At 44.6% G+C, this 22,202-nt stretch overlaps 2 protein-coding genes and 1 long non-coding RNA gene across 5 annotated transcripts in view; all 3 read left to right on the forward strand.

Annotated features, from left to right (window-relative positions):
- The window catches only part of NEDD4 (NEDD4 E3 ubiquitin protein ligase), a 50,548-nt gene extending 45,418 nt beyond the window's left edge, over window positions 1-5,130 (forward strand). For 2 of the 3 annotated variants that reach the window (XM_042875790.1, XM_042875791.1), the window contains 3 exons: window positions 94-190; window positions 3,194-3,266; window positions 3,342-5,128. In XM_042875790.1, the coding sequence (XP_042731724.1) occupies window positions 94-190; window positions 3,194-3,266; window positions 3,342-3,444 (273 nt within the window). In that variant the 3' untranslated portion in view covers window positions 3,445-5,128. Of the gene's footprint in view, window positions 1-93; window positions 191-3,193; window positions 3,267-3,341 lie in introns of all 3 variants that reach the window. The other variant, XM_042875792.1, reaches the window with a different exon arrangement.
- Window positions 5,131-5,180: 50 nt separating this feature from the next.
- LOC122182476 lies at window positions 5,181-9,187 on the forward strand. The gene is made up of 4 exons (XR_006179816.1): window positions 5,181-5,497; window positions 5,686-7,502; window positions 7,902-7,967; window positions 8,711-9,187. It is a non-coding gene; the product is annotated as an uncharacterized LOC122182476 (long non-coding RNA).
- Window positions 9,188-19,355: 10,168 nt separating this feature from the next.
- Window positions 19,356-22,202, forward strand: part of PRTG (protogenin) — an 80,654-nt gene continuing 77,807 nt past the window's right edge. The window contains exons 1-2 of the mRNA XM_042876079.1: window positions 19,356-19,425; window positions 20,178-20,480. Of these exons, the coding sequence (XP_042732013.1) occupies window positions 19,356-19,425; window positions 20,178-20,480 (373 nt within the window). The remainder of the gene's footprint in view (window positions 19,426-20,177; window positions 20,481-22,202) is intronic.

Consider the following 22,202-nt stretch of genomic DNA (forward strand, 5'->3'; position numbering starts at 1 on the left):
GGGGTGGAAAGTATGTTGCATAAATCTACTAGCTTAAAACCTTAATTAAAAACCTTTCACTAAGTCTTTAATTGTAATCATTATCACACACAGGCAGTCTTAATGATGGACTCTGAAAAGAGAATAAGATTACTACAATTTGTTACTGGCACGTCACGTGTACCTATGAATGGATTTGCTGAGCTTTATGGTGAGTACCGAAGATTGTGTTCACAATTGACTGAGAACATGATTCAGCTATTTTAATGATGTTTGACTTTAAACATACCTATTTTTTTTTATTTGTTTTAAAATGAGTTCTGAAGAGCTACAAAGGTCTCTCACACGTTGATGAGCTTCAAGAAAATTCTGCTACAGAAGATACTATTACAAAGACATGCTGGCATGAGCAGTTAACTTCAGATTCTCATGAGTTCTGTAACTGCTTTTATCTGCCCCCAAGCCACACCTACACAGATAGAATTGTTTGTAAGGATATACTCTGAAGTGGACCACTGAAATGATGTGAGTTAAGCATGAGCCAAGAGAGAAATAGCAAACCCACAGTAGGGAGACTGAAGCAAACAGATGGCAGTGGGAAGCAGACTGCAGTGCTGAAATGAGTTGGCCTGCTGTGGAAAGTCTGTGGGCAAGCAGATAGGACAGCCCACAAAGGGTAGGGATGCTTGTGAGAAATCTGTTTTCAGCTGCCATCAGCTATTGAGTTTCCTACTAAACTAATTCGTTAAGGCTGAATTGCAAAGGCAAGTGACAGAACAGTCTAACTTGTGTATTTAAATAAATATTTCCTTCTTTGTAAACAAGACAGTGATTTGTATATAGAACAATAGGACTATGAAAAATGCTAACCACTGTATGTCCTGGTTTTCCCTTCTCTTTCTTTTCTCTTTTTTTCTCTTCTTCTTTTTTTCTCTTCTTTTTTTTCTCTTCTTTCCACTCCTTCACTGAAGGAGTTGTGAGTACCAGTGAGAAGGATGGTGTGTGCAGCAGAGCTGAGCCAGGTGTCTGCTCTCACACCTGATCCATGGGCACTGCTTTGGAACTGCAGCATGGAAGTTTGGAACTTGATAGGAATTCTGTTGCCTCTGGAAGTGTTTTTAGACAAATAAAACAAAATCCTGTAAGGAATGATGGAAAGAAACTGTTGAATCTCTTAACCCCTTTCTGCTCAGGGATTTATATCCTTGGGCAGCCTCTGGCCAAGTCACAGTTTTGCTATCTCTGTTTAATCTTAATGAAAAATTCAGTGAGCACAGTGCTTTGGCTCTTTCTTTTACAGTCGTTTCTTCTTTACTGTGGTCCGCATGCCACCCTCGTTAAATCCCAGCAATGGGCCCAGTCACGCTCGTACCTGCTTGCCTTTGAAGGGGGCTTGCAGTGCCCCGCGCCCGGGCTGCTTTCGTTCCTGCGGCTCGCTTCCTAGCAGCACATCTCCCTCTTGTGGCCACGCCGGGAATTTCTGCTCGTTAAAAAAATACGGTGTGAATCGACCGAAGTTTGAGAACAAAGGCACAAAACAGATGAGATTTCTTCTACTTCTTGTCTTCTCCCTACCTCTGCCTTGTAAGCCTCCAGCTCAGTAGTTGAGTGGCTAAAATACAGGCTTATTCACACCTGGTTGTGAAAAGGGAGTTCTATCTTTGTATCGCATGGTAGAAAGCATTGTCAGTTGTAGAGCTACTTCTCTGCTTCATCCTTCTTCCAGGCATTCTTTCTAGTTGCCTTCTCTAACCAGCCTTGCATGCTGAACAAACATGCAGCTGGAGGTAGTCCCACAGCTACTGCTATATCAGTTTTCCTGATGATATTTTATGTTGCTCAGTGTCTGCTGTCATCTGTCAAATTCATTCAGTGTATATATACAGAGTGTAGTTACTGTGCATTGGTTGGTATTTCCTGTCTTTCTGTGTATGTGAGCAGTTGTGGGAGGATTTTCTCCACTTGTTTTGTTTTAATATATATATAATCATATATATATTATCATATATCATTTATTGTGTATTTTGTTGCTTTGGTTTTTTTATGTACCTTGGCTATCTTCTTCCACATCCATTTCTACAACTTTGAGTTCTATCTTATTTGTTATTGGTGCACTATGCATTTTATTACATGTTATAGTATCATCCTTTCTTTTTAATGTGACTATGCATATACCTTTTTTTATGTCTCCATAAAACCACAGATGAAATATTTTTTATTGACAAGTGTAACTTGTATAACAAAAAACAACAAACAAAAAAAGCCATTTTAGAGGAGTCATAGTCACCTTCTCTTTTTTTCATATTGAGTTTTAAAACCAAAATAATTTCATAGGTACTGTGTAGAGTACCTTAAGCTGTATATCTTAGATGTATTCATGGATCAACATATTAGCATTACTGCTACTCATCTGAAACGTGTTTTGCCTTCTCCAGTTTAGAGGCAGAGAGCCACTCCATCTTGGGAGCTTCCTATCTGTATTGATGGTCTCCCTGTAGAAGTGAGAGGGCGCCAGCCATTACAAGTCATCTCCTGTTCTCTGACAAAATAGTGATTCTGAACTATGCTCTTTTTGCAGACAAATGCTTTCAACAGCTTATGTAAATGGTTATGAAGGGCTCTTCCCATCCACAATGGGACGACTTCATTAGATTTAAAAAAACCTTTCAGATATGTCATATGTAAAACAGTTGCTGAAGACTCAGGTGTAGTTGGAGCTGCAGTTGCTAACCAACAGTTTTCTCAGGTGCATGTGTTCATGAGGACGCTGAGTTTGTGGAATTACACATATGGCTGCTGTATTTCAAAAAGTGTTCAGTTGCTCTACTCTGCTGTAGCCTAGGTAAAGGTACACATTGAATAATTTATGCTGGGTTTTGTAACTTGGCACATTGTGATAAATACGTCTAAATTTTCACACAAAAAACACATGTAGCATAAAACTGTCTTCCATGTGAAGTGTTCAATGCCAATTGCTATGCATACGTGTTTAGGTTTTAGACTTCTGACTCGAAGGTGTAAAAGTCTCTTGAAATTAAGATGTACCAAGAAATACTTCAAGTAGATTCAAATTATTGACCATTATTGCATGTACTGTATTTGATTCGTGCAGAAGTCAGAATTGGGTGACTAAAGAACAATGTATTTCATAATTTGTAATGATAATGAGAAGAATCATATGTTCAGGTAAGAACTGAAATGCTCTTCCTTACAGGTTCAAATGGACCACAGTTGTTTACAGTTGAACAGTGGGGTACCCCTGAAAAATTGCCAAGAGCTCATACCTGGTGAGTATTTAATTTAGGTAAACTATATCCTTGAGTTAATGATGAAATGCTTAAGAATTTTCATCTGTTTTTCAGCTTTAATCGCTTGGATTTGCCCCCGTATGATTCATTTGAAGATTTATGGGATAAACTTCTTCTAGCGATTGAAAATACTCAGGGCTTTGATGGGGTGGATTAAACCACAGACATAAATTGTAACGGTCCAGTGCTGCAACTTCATTTCAAGGGTTTACAGATTTGAATTTTCCAGGGACTACCATTTTACTTAGTCACATGAGTTTTCAATCTTCATAGTGTCACTTGTAAAATAAGTATTAAAAATTCTCTAACGTTTGAAAACATATTTTGCCATTTCCACAGTTTTGTATACTTTGATAGTTACTACGAAATATACATTGGATGGGCCAGTGCCAAGTAAGTCAACAGCTAAAATGTTTTTAAGCAGTTGCTTGTTCTTACAGTATTTGACAGACTGTCCTGCAGTAAACTACTGAAGTAAAACTGTGAAGAAATCTTTGCAGAGGATGTAAATTTGAATTGCTGCTTTGAGAGAAACGACTAAAATTGTTAGTGAGTTAAAAATACGTACTTCATGTAATGCAATATCATCTGTGCTGCTTCAGGCTATTTGCTACAGACCTGCCCAAAGCACCTTATAATTCAGCATAATTGGTAAAACATTGCAGAACATCTGTTGGTGTTATCAGCTATCAGTTTGTAGAACGTTGACTTGCTTACAGTTTTTTTTATTTTATTATTTCTATTTCTAACTTGCTTTTGTTAAGACAGTGTAACAAAATTGGGACTTTCTATAAGGCACAAGCAGCATAATTCTGAATAGTAATGAGAAATTGTATCTTTTCTTGTCAGAATTTGTATACTGTTGGTTTATTGAGTGTTCACTTTTTTTGATAAATTTGTAGTTCAACAATGGATAATGTTTTCAATTCAGCATTTTTGCAACAAATTAATCTTAAAGCAAAATTTGTATGAGTATCACAGAGTATTGGTTACTGGTAGTTAGAGGCCTTTATTATCCATTCTTGCAGTATTGCACTACGTAACAATAAAGAACATGTTTACAGGGTTTTCTGGGCCAAGTTCAGCAGTCTGATGTGTGCAAGCTTCTCAGAAACGTATGGGAGTTTTGCACATATAACCAGGGGCAGAATTTGGTTCTTTAATATGTTTACAGGTTATGCTAATTTCTATAGCTGCATTTTTATATTTTTTCTCCACTGTTAGTCTAGAAACCAAATTTGTTAATACAGTATAACCAAAGTCATAACCAACAATGTGCAATTTATTGTAGATCGACCTGTCATATAAATATTAGTTTGATTTCTTTTGTAAATGTGGGTATTATTTTGTATGAATATTAATGCTTTTTTGTTTGTTTTTTTGAGCAAGTGCTGGTTAAAAAGATGAGTCAGCTTGATGATAAAAGAAAAAGAATTGATTGATATACCCAGCTTGCTGTAATTTGAACTTTTTATTACCAACATGATCAGAGGAAATGACAGCATCTAGCTTTGGCTAGCAAGTTTCTCTTTAGTCAGTCTTCAGAAATATGCAAGAAGGTATTGTAGCACATCTCTCTATGAAGATATGTAAATTGTGTAACTTGTAATGGGTCTTAAGGGATATTTAAAATCCCGGTTTGTTTTATTCTTTGACTAGGTTGCTAGGGCTGAGGATACTACATGTAAATAAAGGTAATTTATACAGATTTCCCAAATCTATAAGCAGTTTTGTAAAACACGAATGATATATCAGTAAATCTGTATAGATTTGAATGTAGCAGTATTTGTTGCATACTTTAAAGTATAAAATAAGAATCCTGAAAGCAGTAAATAAAAGTTTATTCTGATAAGTTGTGACTCAGTTATTCGAAGTGCAAGTTGATAATCTTGAAATAGTAACAATTCATTGCATTTAGTACTGTTAAGTACACTGTGAACAATAGTTCCACCATAATACATTACTGCATATATATGTAGCTGCTTACGTGCAGAAATACTGTTTGCCAGACATGCTGCCTTTAAAAAATGCTTTCTTAAAAGAGAAATTTTGGATAACTGCAAACCTTCATTGTATTGTCAGCCCAGAAACACTACACAGCAGAGAGGCAAAGGCCCCACAGAAACTCCAGCTGACTGTCAAGTTCAGTTCAACCTGTGGGAGAAGCCTTCTCAGCTGGTCACAGGCATACAGCTGACAGACATCAGTTGGTGAGTGCAGCAGTGGAAAGAAAAGAGCCCTGAAATTCTGCTCCCAGACAGCATGGAATGTCTAGCAGTGGTGGGGATGTACTACAGGGCTTGGTCCTCAGTGCCAGCTCTGGGAAACACCCTGATGCATGGGAGGGGGCTTGTGAGGAAGGATGCTGCTGCTAGAGAGTGTCTGGTACCTCTTCTAGGAGCTGAGGGCTCGTTAGCCTTACCTTCAGGAGCTGTGCTACAGGCATGGCACTGTGTTGCGCAGTTCAGGAGCCGGTGGACAAGGGAGCAGACTTGGAGCATCATGAAAGATGAACAACGGAACATAACCAGGATTTTTGTGGCGACCTTGTGGAGGCAAGTGATCAAATCATGGAGTGATGGTAAGAAGGGAAAGCTAAGGACCATAGATGGGCAGCTGCTGAATATAGATTCCCAGTGTGGACAAAGCTTGTGACCTCAGGCAGCAGAAGATGCTCTTCTTCACTAGCCTTAGGTATGAAATTTCAGAATTGTTTTGATGCTGTTGGAGACAAAGAAAGGGACAAGGTACAGTCGGGAAGGGCTCAGAGCTAGTTTAAAGCCAGAACTTTAAGCTAGTTTGTTGAGGGATGGCAGTAACAAACCAGCGTAGAGTGTGAGAACACGGGTCATTGGTGCTAATACTGGGGCATGTCGACAGGAGGTGGCCCTTGTGGAAGCTGCCAAAGGTTGAAGAGGGTCCACCTCAAGAGCCTGAATGCAGTTCACAGCCAGGAAAAGACTAGGAGGAGCAAGAACTCCTGTGTGCAGACACAAAATACAATGAAGGTGTGATGGGATGGTACATGTGGCTGCAGCTGCTTGGATGCAGGGAGCCCTTTGGAAGGGGGTTAGCAGGCTGATTTGGAGCCTTGCGATGTAGGACGTAAGAGACCAAGTATCCTGCTGTGGAGTTGGATTAGGTTACCCATTTCTCATGAAGAAGTAGGTAGAGTTGTCTTGAAAGCATCTCAAGGAACTCCGAAGTTGCAAACCATGGTTATTACAGGAGACTAAGTTCCCTGATCAATGCCAGAAAGCCACCATGAGGGATCTTGGAGGTTTCAGAAGGGAATGAGAAACAACTGAACCAGTGCTGGACTGGCTAACAAGGCTGGTGCTCCTGGATCTGCTGCATGTCACTTTTAACTTGTGTTTTCCCTCCTCCCTGCTCCTAGAAATGTCCCAGACTGGGAGGAAGGGGTTAACTCCAAAAAGCCTACTGAGATGGTTTAGCAAAGTATTTCACTAGAAACACTGTTACTAGTGTGGTTCTGTGAGCCAACTGCTGACCCCTTTCATAGTTCTGTGGATCGCACTTCATAAACACAGGAGGATGCAGTTCACCTCTGTAACAATTTCATTACTTTTGACACCCAGCAGTGCCAGGTGACAGTACATCAGAAAAAAATTCCCAGGTAGGTATGAGATAAATGTATTGATCAGTACAAAGCATAGATTTGAACAATATGCCAACTGTAGAGTGCAGGCTGGACCAGAAAGCAAGAGAGAGGACGGCCATGACAGAAATAGTTTCACTTTGTTTTAAACACTGAACTGAAAACTAATAGATGTTTTTAGTATTTGTTTTCTCTGCTGCTCCAAGACTGAGAGCAGTAAGCGTAAGAGTTCATTGCCATTGATCATGGCCTCTGCAAGCAATTATTTATTCAAACTGATGTTAATAGAACCTGAAAAATACAAGAATCTGGCCTGCATGTCACCTCTTCACTACTGATGAGGCTGTGGCCCCTGGCTGGTGCCTTCCTCGGCAGTTGCTATCTCATCTGATTGGCTTTGGTTTTCAGCAATGCAAAGAGCCCGAGGATTTTCTGGGTTACCGTGTGGCTTGGAACTCTGCTGAGAGCCGAAGGAGCTGAGAAAGCCGAGCGGTGCTGCGCGGGGTCACGAGATGGCGCCTCCGCTTCCAGGCTGCGCGGGAACGCAGCTGCAACACGACTGCTGTCCTTAGCTCACTTCAGCTAGTCTAAATCAGGTAAAGTATGTTTGAGCTGGTTCTAATGCAAAGTCTGCTTAGAGGCTTCCTTAAATTGTCAGCCTGTGTCAATAATTTTAGTATTTTGGTCCTTCTCTAAAATTGGCTTTCTGTACAATTTCCCATTTACTCTAAGGACTGTCATGTGTAAATGCTTTGTGGTGGTGTGTTACAGAAATGAGACCTTAGCTATGAATAAGAAACATCCAATAGCAACTTAAAACTCGGAGAGGGACCTGTGTCTTTTTTTCCCCTCAAAATTAACTTTTTCAGGCTGGGTTTTAGTCATCTCGATTCGTTCCTTTTTCATGAAGTGATATAGCTGATTCCTTAGCATTCTTCCTCCGTTGTGAGCCACAGCTGTGGGTTATTAGGGGGCTAAACAGTAATTTCTTTTAGGTGCAGCTGAGGCATCACTAGTGCTGCTCGAAGGAGACATGACATAAAGGATTTTTAATACTATCAGTAAGTCACGCCTGTAATATAGTAAACTTAAGGATAGGTTTGAGTCCAATAATTTTCCCTCCTTGTCCTCTTGTTTTTGTGTGTTTTTTTTTTTTTTTTTTTTTTTTTTTTTTTTTCCCCTCTCTAACATCACTGTTTCATGCACAAACGTACTTTGCAAACTACCTACTGCTTTGGTGTTTGATTTTTCTGCAAATCCTTAGTTTTGGTGCTGGTTCAGTAGTCGACTGTGTTCACAAAAATCAGTGCATTTCCCATTGAAATCCACAGACTCTCTGGCATACCTTCAAAATGAAACATGACCTGGATCGGCACAATTTCCTTTTTCCTTTTGTTCTTTTTTTCAGTGTGACTTAAACGTTACTTAGCCAATACATGATACTCTTACCAAGTCCCCAGAGTGGAAATTACATCATTACAATGAGAACATACTAAAACATGTATGAAATATTTAGAAGTGAAGATGTCTCTTTTAAGCACTGTTTTCATTTACTCATTCCTTGTGTGGTAAAAAGTAGCTTAGATTGTTAAAACAGAAGACTCACCTCTTTTGTCTGTCATTGCTTAGAATGTCTGTTTATTTGTGTTTTCCTTTCTGTTTCTTGTTAATTACTTTGTTGTGGCGCTTGGATTCCTCACGTAGATCATAAATCATTATCGAATTATCTTCTTTGTATGCGATTCTATTGGGAGGGGCAGTTTATTTTCATATCTCTCCTTTTTAATGAACCGTTTGTTTAAAGGAACCAGCGCTCCGTTCTTATGATGTGAACCGAGAGCAGCTCACGTATTATCTGCAGTAAGACCACCGCCAGCAACAAAAACGTCTGTACGTTCAAAAGGCAAACACCTACCGTCTTTGTTGTTGCAAACGAAGATTAAGCATTTATCTAGCTGCTGCATTGCTCTTCGTGGCTCACAAAATCAGCATGTGAGAAGCAAGCCTAGCTTTGGTACTCTTACACGGAGTCATTTTTCTTTGAAGTAGAGACTTAACTGCTTTTTCTGTGTGAAACGTGTATCATTAGCACGCTAATCAGAATACAAAAAGCTCGCAAAGGGGATAATGAGGGAGAACTTGTATGTAATACTTGTTTTACATCCACGTGACTCTGTAGAGAAATGTTTTGTTTCGCTGAGCTGTCCTTAATTTGAGGTTTCTTGCTTAATGAGACTTCAAACAAATTCTGCATTGTGGGTTTCAGGTTTTCATCCCAGAGAGAGGCTTGGGATTTCGGGGGGAGGGGGGGGGGGGGGGGGGGGAAGGGGGGAGGAAGGGGGAAGGGGCGGATGGCTTGAAAAACCTGAACAAACATTAAGTGAGCACGCCTCTTGAGGAAAGACAGATAAGGCAGCCTTCCTGCATGTGGCAGTGTAGAACTTCCAGCTGAAATATACCGCAGACTGAAAACATGCATTGCAATTTGTGTTTCTTAAGCCCTTTTGAGTGGATGTTAAATCTAATGAAAAACGTGTTCATAATTGTCTGATAGCTTTTCTGATATTTTCTACAAGTTGCAATATTTCTGACTTGGATTTTCTTTTGAGGGCTGTGAAGTACGACCTTTTGGAGGCTGCGAACACACATGTCCTGCTACACACTGCTGTTGGGAGCATGTGAAATGCTAAAGGTTTAAATCAAATTGCCCTGAGGAATGGTTACTGACCTTTTGAATGCAAAGCTGTCAAAACCTTCAGCTAGACATCGGCTAGAGAAGAACACTTACGGCAGATCAATGCAAATTAGCAAACAATGTGGTGCTGACTTTTGGTAATTCCTAGTTAGTAAGAAACAGCTCCCGTGCTCCAGCAGCTGCTGGAAACAAACCCAATGTGCTTGTGTTGCCATGAATAACATGTAATAAGGTGGTTTTGTTGTTGGTTGGTTTTTCTTTCTTTCTTTCTTTTGGGGAGGGGGAGGGGGGCGGAAAGGCTTTTATAATCTACTTAAGAAATTAAAAGTTTTCATTAATTACCAAATCCTGATACAGTTATCTGAGCAGGGCGCTTCACTGACTTCAAAGGGATTTTTGTCTGCTTAAGGAATGCAGGGTCAGGCCCTTAACTAGTGATAACTTTCTTCAGTGAGTTGTCAGATATGACGAACTATGCCACTTTAATGGAGGTTACCCTCGCCATGCCATGCCATCCCTTTGTCCTGAAAACCGCCTTTCTTCACTTGCTCAGGTAATTGAGTTTCTGGGTGGTTGCTATGTGCAGCTGGAAATGACTCTGCCCAAAACTGCACTTTCTGAAAATGTAATTTCTTTATGTTGAATAATAATAGCACATTATTTTCTGGTTATGATATGTAATAAATCTAGTGAAGGGAAGTGTTTGACAGATTTATGACTTCTCCCATTTTATGAATTGCTGCCCAACAATTAGTTGTCCCATCTTTAATAGTTTCATTCCTAATTAGTTCTTTCTTCACCATTGCTTGCTACAATGCAAAATTTTAAATGAGTGCCTTACTTTCTATGTCAACTTACAGAATTGAACCAAAAAGAACCCACCAGGAAACCATTCACATGTTGAATTTCACACCAGTAATTACAAGCAACCTCTTGTGTGAACAGTGGTAAGCAGTCATATATATATCCCTTGCTGATTAAATATTTCACAGATTGGTAAAAATAATTCAACATGCTTAATAGGAATGTTGCAGCTGCTCTTCTGTTAGTGTAGTTAAAAGTTAGCTACTAGAAAATTGAAGGTGCTGCTTCACCCAAAGCAAAGTAATAGTTGAGCTCTACTAATGTGGAACTAAAAGTTCTCTTCTTCAAAATAATTCACTTCTACTGTTCTACACGCTGAGAGTTCGAAGTCCGTCAAGACTGTAAGCACTTCCAAAAACAAATTTTCACTTATTTAAGTGTCCACAACTTGTTCTAATGGAATAAAAAGAGAAGAAATTTGAAAATTTTCACTGGAATTAGGAAAGCAAACATTTCAGTCGTGTAAATACTTTTTTTTTTTTTTTTTTTTTGAAGTCCAGTTATGTCATTAACTCCTCAGGTGTAAAGGCTGGCTCAGCTGATCTCTCCCTGTTGGAAGAAATTAATCCTGATGACGTTCTATGTAATGTAACAACTGGACAGCTCAGTTGGTCGATGTGGGGCTGCAGCTGTAGAAAGAATGGAATGAGATGGAAGAGCTCATGTGCCTTGGGGCATCCTGCCCTGGGGGTGCTGCAGCTTGTTTGGGGCACTTTGCAAAGGGCATCTGTGCATTTCTGCCTCTCCTGAAGCTGGTAGGAATTTCTGTACCCTCCTTGAGGGGAGGATTTGGGCTGCTCTGTCTGTTGAGGATTTTCTTATCTCTTTCTACACTACAGAATCGTGCTTCGGATGCTGCAAAAGCTTCTGCTGAATGAGATGCTGCTGCGCTGCTGGATGGGGTTTCTAGTCAGGCATTTGCATGGCCTGGTCCTCTGCTGAGCACGTTAGGCCAATTTCACTCACTCAGATGGAAACTCCTCATCACACAGCTTTTTTCCTAGTTACTTAGGATCAACTTTTTGTTGTGCATATGGTGTGTAGACAGGCAACTGCTGTAGAGAATGCAGTGGAGGGCAATGAGGATGATGAAGGGGCCTGGAGTATCTCCCTTATGAGGAAAGACTGAGAGTCCTGGAACTGTTTAGCCTGGAGAACAGAAAACAGAGAGGGGATCTTATCTGTGCTTATAAATATCTAGTGGGCAGGAGTCAAGTGGATGAAGCCAGGCTTATTTCAACAGTGCCAAGCAACAGAACAAGGGGCAACAGCCACAAAATGGAACACAGGAAGTTCCATAGGAACATGAAGGAAAACTTCTTTGCTGTGAGGGTGACAGAGCACTGGAACAGGCTGCCCAGAGAGGTTGTGGAGTCTCCTTCTACGGAGATACTCAGAAGCCATGTGGATGCTTTCCTATGCAATCTATATAGGAAACCTGCTTTAGCTGGAGGTTTAGACAAGAGATCTCCAGAGATCCCTTCCAACCCCAACAGTTCTGTGAGTCTGTGATTCTGTATGTTGTATGTGTGTAATTTGCCCAATGCAGCAAGTTCTGCCATGGGCCTACATTTGGCTACTTTGACCTTCCAGAGGTATCTGAACATAAATGACAGTGGAATGTTATTTAGACTCTAGCAAACATAGTCCTAGGGTGTATTGGATAACAGCATAGCTGAAACCAGGTTCTACAACCAGCAGCCTTAACTGCTGGATGTTCTCTTGGTCTCTGTAACTAGGCAGGTACAGCTCTCCGGGCCATATGCTGAACTGAACGAGGGACTTGACTGCAGTCAAAAAATATGTTCAGTTTTCCCCCTCCCATCTGATTTCTCACTTGGCCAGAGCAGCCCTTGTGCCCCCACCAGTGCTGACACGGCACTTTGCCAGTGCAGCATTGCACCAACCCAGGGGCTGATGCTGGTGACTGTTCTTGTAGGAGAGTCTCCCTGTGTGCCCATGCTCCTGCCCTTCACCACCCACCGGCAGGGCCACACAGAGCCCCGAGCCAATTGGGCCCTGTACCTCAGCCCCTGCCTGCTGCCCTTGGCTCCCCTGCAATGCTGTGCAGAAAGCTCTTTCCAAACAGTGGGAAGCCCTATGTCCTCCCAAGTGATTCCAGCAGCCCAGCTGAGGTAAAATGCCCGTGGCTGCAGCTGATGGAGGTGGTAATTTCAGCATCAAAATTACAACCTCCTGTGCTGCCCAGCTTTTGGCTCTCCTCAGCCCTGCCCCCTCACTCCTTCCTTGCACCCAGGTGTTGCCTTTAGTGGTCCAACCTGAATTCTTGATGAAGCCATTCTGCTTCAAGTCACAGCTCCATGTGGCCCTTCAAACATCTCGGTCTCCATCCCTGGAGCCCAGTTATGCACAGGGGCACTCACAGGATGAGAGTGCTTGCTCGTGAGGGGGAGGAGGTGCTGGGAACATGCCTTGAAGGCTCCCAATCTGTTTATCTTCACACTCCTGAGAGGCGATCACTCTCCCGTGACAGGGCAGTGCACTGAGGGAGCTGTGCTGGCAGAGGGGAGATAAACCGGCGGGACACAGGCTGTGTGGGCCAAGTGGCCTCTCCTTGACCAGCAATCCCTTATGTCTGTGGGAGATGGAGTGGGACAGGAGCAGCAGGAAGCCTCCTCCAATCCTTTTTAGTAGTTCCTCGGAATAAATTGTAGATAAGAGGAAAGACAGCTGAGAATGCAAAGACAAAGAAAAGAGCTGCAGCCTTTCACAGCAAAAACGAGTAGGTACCTGGAGTGAGGTACATACAGTGATTGATAGTTGGCCTCTGACTTGCTTTGTTTTTTGTTTATTTTATTTCCAGTAATTGTTTCCTGATTGCAAACATAGAGAGGGAAAAAAGACAAATGATTTGCGTGTTTCCTGTTGTAACAGCGGAGTGAAGGTAACTTATACGGGGATGAAAAGAGACCATATTTCATGCTTGTTGCTAAACAAATAGCTGCAGAACAGTGGGTTGTCATGCTAAGCGAAAAAGGCGCTGACAAAAAGCTGCCTCTGTCTCAAAGGTTTGAGAGATTCCTTTGTAGATTCAAACACAGAAAGTGGTAACCTAGGAGATATTCTCTTTCTGCCCATTTATTCTCCATCTGAAACTTATGTTGTTGACCCTGTGTATTAACATTTTGATTTATAGAAGATAACGTCATCATACAGTACCTCGGTATTTTCAGGATTTTGACTTTATATTTGTTGGAGAAATTGTTGAGTGAAGGGACTGTTCTGAGCCAATTAAAAATATATGCATTACTAATGCAGCATATGGGGCAGCTCTACCTGCTGGCTGTTTCTGTTCTTCCCTGCAATGTTCATAAACCATTATTAAAGTTATTCCATGTATTTTAATGCGCCAACTCTATAGCTGCTGCCCTGTGCTATTGCTGAACCGTCAGCAGCCTGGTGTGATCTTTCCTGATTCTGTGTTCATTTTATGTTATGAGAGGGAGTAAAACCAGGAGGAAACAAGTCCTACCAGGGAAAAAAAGGAACAGTTTTCTCATAGATCGGGTGTCTGAAGAAGCTCACTTGCAGGCAGGGTGGCATTGGCCCTGGCACAGGAGCTTGGGAGAGAGAGCATAGTTCTGCTGTTCACCTGAATCCCACAGTTAGAGCTCTGCACTATGTGTAAGGGGAAGAGCACTCCTGGGTTTGGGTATACTTTCAGGTCCATACCCTGTCTGTGCAGCTGTGTTGTGTGTTAAAAGCATCAAGACAAGGTAATCTCCTCCCTAAACTCATGGCGGAGACCATCTTTGCTCTGGTGTGACTAGAGCAGCCTCCTGGGCACCATGAAGCAACATGGCTAAGACATAACCCTTAACTTGGACCAGCAGATCAGTATTGGAGATGGTGGCTGGAAGAAAAAAAAAAAAAAAAAAAAAAAAAAAAAAAAAAAAAAAGACTAATGTAGCAAATAAATGGATTTCTTCCACTTTGGCGTTTGTTGGTTTAAACCGTATGAGGTCTGTGTTAAAATCCCTTTGTCGATGAGGTGTGCTTTTCCTGTACAGGAAGGCTCCCTGGAGAGAAAGTTCATTAGCATCCCAAGGGCTCAGCCCAAGGTGTGTTTGCCCATCTGCTCCGGGAAGGAGTGAATCTCCTTTGAGAAGGCAGCTGAGATGGTAACTGTACGTGGGTTTGGAATGAAGCAAAAAACCACTAAGTGACCAAATGTGCCGAAAGCAAACATTTGTATGGTGAGTCTTAATGGAGCTGGCTTAACATATTGTAAATCTGTGAATACAGTTGTAACAGGATCAGGAGTTTGGCATGAGCAACAAGCAAGTGGCCAAGCTTGCCTCTAGTGACACCAGATCAAAAACGTTCAGAGCAAGAACTGTAAAGTAGGAAGGAGTTTCTGTAAGCAGAAGGGAGTAACGCTGCACCAGCAGCACTGCAGATGTGGCTTCCATCAGCTGGATTTGAAGGCTTGACCAGCTGTAGGCAGAGCTGAGACGGTGCAAATTGCTGTAATTCTCCTGCAGTTAAAAAGGCTCTGGCAATTACTGCTGCTCTCAGGCTGCTCTGAGAGAGATGTCTGCGGTTCCCATATATAGTGGCAGCTGTACCAAGGTGGCTGTGCCATCCTCTGTTCTGGGTGCCTGTGGCTATAGCCGTGGGGCAAGCCAGGATGTGGCAGTAGGGAAGGGTTAAATATGCAGGCTCGGATCAACGGGGCCAGCAGTTTTGATGGCTTTGGTGTTGGGATGTTAGTTTAAAATGAGATTTGGGCTGCAGCTTGGGTGTTGTGTCCAGGCCAAACAGTGCTGCTTTGGTGGCTTTTACCAGGGCACCAGTATGATACAGCCAACACTGTGCTATTCCTTCTTCTCAGGTTTCTGAACTGAAATGAAAGCTGAGCTGAACTGCTCAGTGCAAAACTGACCGTGGTAATTGTGAGCTTCTATCTGGTTCAAACTGCAAGCAATGTAAATGGTTTAAAACCACAAAAAAACTTGCTCCAACCTGAAAGGAAATAATATTCTCACCCTTAGCCCGGATCTGTGCCTTGCTGTGGCTGCTGAGGTCTTGAAAACAGGGAGTTCACTAAGGAAAAACCCATTTCCAGGTGAATTTTCAGTTTATTTCCTTTCCCTGAGATTGTTACATGCCATCTCAGTGAAGAGTTCTGCCTGTTTGCTTTCATTCTAGAGATGCTGGCAGCACTTCAGACAAAGCCTATAAGCATCATGGTCATGAGACTTCACTGACTGTCAGAAAGTCTCTGTCTCTCTTTGTTGGCTCTTAACATGAAAAAAAAAATCTGGACTTTGCATCTTCACCCCATTCAGCAGCTACATGCACAGAACACTGGAACAAAGACTTGAGCTGGATCAGTTCATGTCAGTCTGATTTTTAAAATCTTTATTTTTAGGAAATGTATAAACTGTGCTCATCAGGGCTGAGGCTGAGGGTGAAGTGCAGCGTAAGGTAAGTCAGGTAATCCACAAGCTGCATGCTGTTATTCCAGCTGTTGAGAGCAACCTTTAAAGAGAACTCTTACTACCGAGGTCTGAAGACATTGAGGAGGTCACTGCTGAATTACTACAAGGTATTATTGCTTTGAAAGATGTGTGCATCTCACTTACAGACACAAAAATCGGAGGGAGAGCATATGTGGACCTGGAAAGAACCACAAAATTAGGAAGGTTTTCCATAATTTCACACATTTGCCAAAAATAAAAATCGAGACAAGTGAGAAATTCTGCATTGATGAGAGGAGAAAAACTGCTGCCCTGGAGCAAAGTAGGCATGGATTTGTTTGTGTTGGCTGGCATTATCTTGTACCCTGTGGACTGTCATTGCGCCTTTCTCAAGATAACAATTCTGCGAGGCTGTTAGCTGAGGAGGTAATTATGTTTACTGGCTCCGTACTTACTAACGTGGTGGATTTGACAAAGTGTGGCTGGCAGTGCCTTTAAACTGTGGCTCAGCCAGTGGCAAAATATGAATTTAGATATGTTATCTCAAGTCTGCACCATCTCTAAGGCAATTAATTACTGGAAAATGTGTTAAGATAAAAACATCTGACAAATGAGGGAGGGAGAGTTTGTGCTGATCTGGTTACAGCACTGCTTTATTCTAGTATGGAATTTATCCGGTTCGCTCAAGAGAAATACGAAAATGGAAATATTGGCGTTGCTTCCAGCTGCCCAGACACAGGCACAACGAGTGCTCTGAAGGGACGCACTATTCTTTGCTGATCCATTTCAAACAAATGCTGCATTTGATCTCATGAGCCAGAACCTCCTGCTGGCACAGCACAGTCCAGGGAGACAGCAAAGCAGAGTCAGCGCAGCAACAGGACCGGCAGTGAGCACAGACAGCGCAGCAAATGCGAACCACCCATGAGTGGGGACAGGGCTCTCCCTCCGCTCCCTTCCAGAGAGCATATTTGCCCCATTGCCTACTGCGGCCAGAGCCTGCCCTGACTGAGGGCTGGTGGCTGGATGAGGTATCCCTGCCCAGCAGAGTGGGACTGTGCTCTGAGCCGGGAGTACTGCACTGCAGTGATTCTTTTGCTTCAAACTACGATGCTAAGCACCCATGGCACTCCATTCCTGTGTATTCACTTCGGGTCGGTGTCTGTTGGGGGGGTCCCACTCAGCCCCGCTGCGAGTGGTGCCCCTGGGCCCGGCCGAAAAGTTTTCCACGGGGCCCTGACCCCCTGCCTTGGGGGCACTGCTCTGCTGCTCGGGAAGGACGTGCAGGGGTGATGGCTGGAAGCAATACATCACCTCGGAACAGATCAGAACCGCGTCTCAGATTACATCTGCCCTAATGGGAAATCCATACGGAAAATGAAGCCCGCTGATAAATATTTGGTAGTTGCACACTGAAAAGGACTGTGCTTTTGTATCACAGCATAAACGTGTGGTACTCCTGGGCCTTCATCAGACTGTCTCAAAAACATCGACTGTATCTATTTGTTTACTCTTATGCAACCTTAAATGCCTTGGCTGTGGAATTGTTTTTAGTATCATTTATTTAGATTGAGTGAGAAGAATTGCAAAAATATTAAGTTCCATTTTCATGTTTTATTAGCTTTCTTTGGAAGTGTTCCATTTGACACCCCAGTAGTTGTGCACAGTTCCTTACTCCAACTGTGCTGTGAGTTGCTTCTGGGCCATTGTGCTGTGCATAGTGCTCATCAACTTCCAAGGAACCACCCCAAATCGTGAGGTGAATCCCACGCAGTTCAAAGATACCTAATTTAAGACAGTGTCAGAAGAGGAAATTGCAGATAAAAATACATTGAATGTTTTTGTTGCTGTGACTACAACTGAAACCCTTTTTACCTATTTACCCCAGTGTTATTTGCTCTCCCTGAACCCAGTGCAGTGCTGAGCACAACAGCGGTGCAGCAGCAGAGTGAGTCATGGGGTGCCCTGCAGATGATGGGAGGGCAACTGTGGACCTGCAGACCTCAAACTTCCCCGTCACTGTGTTTGTTTTCCAGCGAATCTTGAATTCAAGTTGAGTAGGAGAAAGTACAAGTAATGGAATGAGCTGTAGACAGGTGTGAGCTCACCAGGCAATGCTGAACTTATTTATAAGCAATTCAGGTTATTTTTGAGCTCTAATAAATGGTTTTCATTTTTTTTTTTCTAGTTCATACTTTTTTTGTGACTGGATAAAGTAAAACACTGAGGAAGTTTCAAAAGGACCAAGTGGGTCCTGATGCTGTATCTTCTCTTATTTGGACACCAAAATGATGGATGTGCCATTCTGCTGTGCAAAGTGAGTGTGAAACTGCCTGGACACCTCTTGGGTAGCTGTGATTTGCATGCAAAACCCGTATTTCCTAATTACCTTTCCTGAATACTCATGCTAAGATCAGAGAAGCTGAAACCATCTGCTCAGGTATTTTTGGCGAGTAAGAAAGGGGATGGAGGTGAGCTACGGCTTGCACTGTATTTGTGCAGCCCTGCCGTTCCATGAGGGGCTTTTAGTAGAGTCAGGAGCTGAGGCCGTGGCCCCGTGATGATGCAGCAGCGGGACAGGGTTTGGCTGCCGGCTCCCGGGAGCTTTGCAGCGCTGGCAGGAACACAAAGCAGTACAAACAGCAGTACAAACTACCCGTCCCTGCCGTCAGCAGCTCTCACAATGAATGCAAACAGGGGGCAAATCTGCTGAGTAAGAAGATGCCTTCCATACGGGGTGATTTTAGAAACGATAACTCTGAACAGACAAAAAAGAGCTTAGAGTCCCCATTTCCAAATCAGCTGCCAGCGTGGGGTAAGATCACGGGTGAAGCCGAGAGCTTAAACGCTACCAGCAGCGTTTGGTTTGATGACAGCCGTCGGGTGCCTGCAATCAGCCTGGGCTGGGGCTCCCGGGCCGCGTGCCCGCTCTGCCGAACCGGGCGGCACCGCACCTGCACTGGGCATCGCAGGAGTCGCCGCCCGCCGGGCACGGAGCCGCACGCGCATCCGGCCCACTTGCAAATGACGCCGGCCCGGCTTGGGAGGGCTCCGGGCGGGGTGGATCGCCCCAAGGCGCGGCTCGTGCAGAGCGCCGGCCGCGGGGCTCGGTGGGTTGGGGGTCACTGGAAGAGGCCCAGATGGCGCCAGCTCTTCCCCCCACCCCCTCCCCGTTCCTTCTATGGCCGCTCGTGAGCGGGCCGGCTCCTGCCCCCCGCCCGGCCGAGCCTTCCCCGCCCCGGGGGCATTGTCCGCCGTAGCCCGCCCCGTCCAGCCCGGCCCTCCCCCCGGCCGCCCGGCCCTGCCCCTCGCCCCTCTCCTCCCCGAAGGCCAATGGAGACGGGATGCGGAGAGTAGGGCCGGGACGGGCGCGCCGGGGCCGCTCCGTCCGCCCCCAGTCTCCTCCCCTCGGCCGCTGACCGCTCTCTCGCGGCGGCCGGCGGGGCATGCCAGCCGCGTCCCGCTGCATGGCGCTGCTCCGGGCGCTGCTCGGGGCGCTGCTCCTCCCGATGCCAGGTGAGTCCGCACGCGCCCGCCGCCGCCCCATTGTCCGCTCCGCTCCGCTCCGCGCGGCCGCACGTGGTTTTATTTATCCGACATCGGCGCCCGCGCGGCACCGGGAGCGGGAGAGGGACGGAGCGCGAGGGAGAGCGCGAGCGCGGCCCCGCTTTGTTCGCGCCGCGCCACGACGGGGCGGGCGGTGTGGGGCGGCGGGCGGCGCCCCGCCGGCAGGAGGCGCTCGTGGGCCGCGGGGCGCGCGGCTGTGGGCTGCCACGCGCTTGCGGCCCCGGGGGTGCGCGAAGGGCTGCGGACGAGAGGCCCTCGGGGGCCGGCGATCAGCCCGAGAGGGTTCCGCCAAAGAGTTCTTGTAAAATTAACCTTTTACGACTCGCCCCGCTCCAGCTCATTTGACAGGCTTGTAAAATTAGCGAGCTCGCTGCCCGGAGCCGTACCGGCAAAACGAAGCCGACACCTGTGCGGCAGCCCCTGCGATAGGGCGCGGCGGGGCTGTGAGGCGAATCCCGCGTGGTGAGCGCCGAGCGCGGCTGTGGGCGCGTTGAGCTGACGGGGCGTTGCGGAGCCCGACGGCTTCACGCGACCCAAAGCCCGTAGCGCCGATTTCCCCGAGGGTTCTGGGGTGCGGCTGCGGGGGCCCGAACTCCTTGCAGTCGTTAATAGCGAGTTAAGTTGCACCTCGTGCTGTGCCTGCTGCTCCCAGCTCGCAGTGCGCTCCATCCCTACAGCCGACGTCTTTCTCTCTCCCTCAGGAGTGTGGTGCTTTAGCGAACTGTTCTTTGTGAGAGAGCCTCAAGATGTGACGGCCTCCAGGAAGGATGCGGTGGTGTTAGACTGCCAGGCCCGTGGGGAAGCTCCTATAACTATTACGTGGTTGAAAAACGGAGGCAAAGTGTCTGAAAATGAAAGGATCTACACCTTATCCAATGGCTCTTTATACATCAGTGAGGTGGAAGGAAGGAAAGGAGAGCAGTCTGATGAAGGATTTTACCAGTGCTTGGCTCTGAACAAGTATGGAGCCATTCTCAGTCAAAAAAGTCACCTTACGCTAGCAAGTAAGTGCCAGCTCTTGTTTGTTAACCTGCTCCTGAGTCTGTGGCTAAAGCTCCTCAACAGTGCAAAGCGACTTACTGCTTTGATGTTTGTGTGCTTGAAAAGACGAATCCTGCAGGTTTGTTTCTTTTTAAATGTGTAAATATTATGAACAAAACTTGTCATGGCCCTGTCCAGTCCTTGGTGTGGGCAGGGAGACACAGCCACACGGGGGGGTCTCATGGGTTTGGTGCCTTGTGTGTGTGCAAGCTGCAGTGCAGAGCTTCGCTGGCATGCAGGCAACCTGCTACAAAAGTTCTGGGTCTTGTTTGTCAGGTGCCATTTGTGAAGCTTTTTCCGCAGTTATCTACAAATCTAATCTTTTTTGTTTTCCTGGTCTGATAATTTGATGTTGTGCTGAGCAATCTTGGGGATATCCTGGGGCCAGAGCAGAATGATAATAGAGTTGCTTGTCTTTGAGATGGGAGGGAGCAGAATGGTTTTCAAGACCTCGGTGAAGACTGAATTACCAGGTCCTTACTGTTCCAATAGATAAGATAAAAGGGAATGGCCTCCAGTTGCACTTGAGGAGGTTCAGGTTGGACATTAGGAAAAACTTCTCCAAGAGTGTGGTCAGGTATTGGCACAGGCTGCCCTGGGAGGTGGTGCAGTCACTGTCCCTGGTGGTGTTCAGGAGCCATGGAGATGTGGTACCTATATGGGTTAGCAGACATTATTGGTAGGTGGACAGTTGGACTAGATGATCTTGGAGGTCTTTTCCAACTTCAGTGATTCTGTGATATGCTGTGTACGTTCAGCCAAGCAGACACGGGTACTGTCCCATTTGGAGATACTGCACGGTCCTCTGGGATCAATGCTAAGGGCCTGTTATGCTGTGCCATTAGGGAAGCAAGAGTCATGACTGTAGGGCACTCCAGGCCCTTATGCTGGATGAATGGTGAGAGGAATAGTTGCATGTTAGTGCTATTACAGCCCTAACAGTCTGACCCTGAGTGTGTGTTGGCCTCCGTTTCCCTACCATTTTTAATGTATTGAACAAGAGATGTGTGCTGCAGAATGAATGCGATGCCTTTCCCATGACAGTGCAGAGCTTTGCCAGTAGGCTGGAATCATTTCAGAGAAAGTGTAACACAGAGAGTACACAGTTTATATAGTCTTCTCATGTTCCCTCACTAATAGAACTTAACTGATGAACTTAATTTAATAGGAAAAGGCTTCCTTTGACCTCTTCAACCCTGTTCTTAGTGGCAAGTTGCACTAAACCATGGCACTGATACCTTTGTGGAAACTAGGCGTTACTTGAAAATTACCAGTTTATCAAATTCAATCTGAAATTAGTTAATATAGTTGGTACATGATGCTCATGTTAACTCATGTTAACATTCAGGCTTTTCTTAACATCTGTATTTTTTACTTCTGAACGAATTACAAAAACTTAACAGTAAGGTATCAGGAAGGTGTGAAATACCTTCTTCAGTGAGCCAGAGCTTTGGGCAGTGGAAAATCAGCCTGAAAAGCAGGTGGCTCCAAGTAAGTTATGAATTTGTCATGCTGCAAGAGGCTGTGAACTGTAAGTTTTTAAAAACTGGCTATTTATTACTTTGTATCATGGTATCTTATTAATAGGATTAATAGACTCCATGGTTTTGATTAAATGGCGAAAAATAAAGTACTGATGTCGTTGGTGTTTACATTCACATCATTAGCTTTAAGGGAGTCAGCAC

The sequence above is a fragment of the Lagopus leucura genome, unplaced genomic scaffold (assembly GCF_019238085.1).
Source record: "Lagopus leucura isolate 7727_CA_CO unplaced genomic scaffold, USGS_WTPT01 Super-Scaffold_100015, whole genome shotgun sequence".
Classification (NCBI taxonomy): Eukaryota; Metazoa; Chordata; class Aves; order Galliformes; family Phasianidae; genus Lagopus; species Lagopus leucura.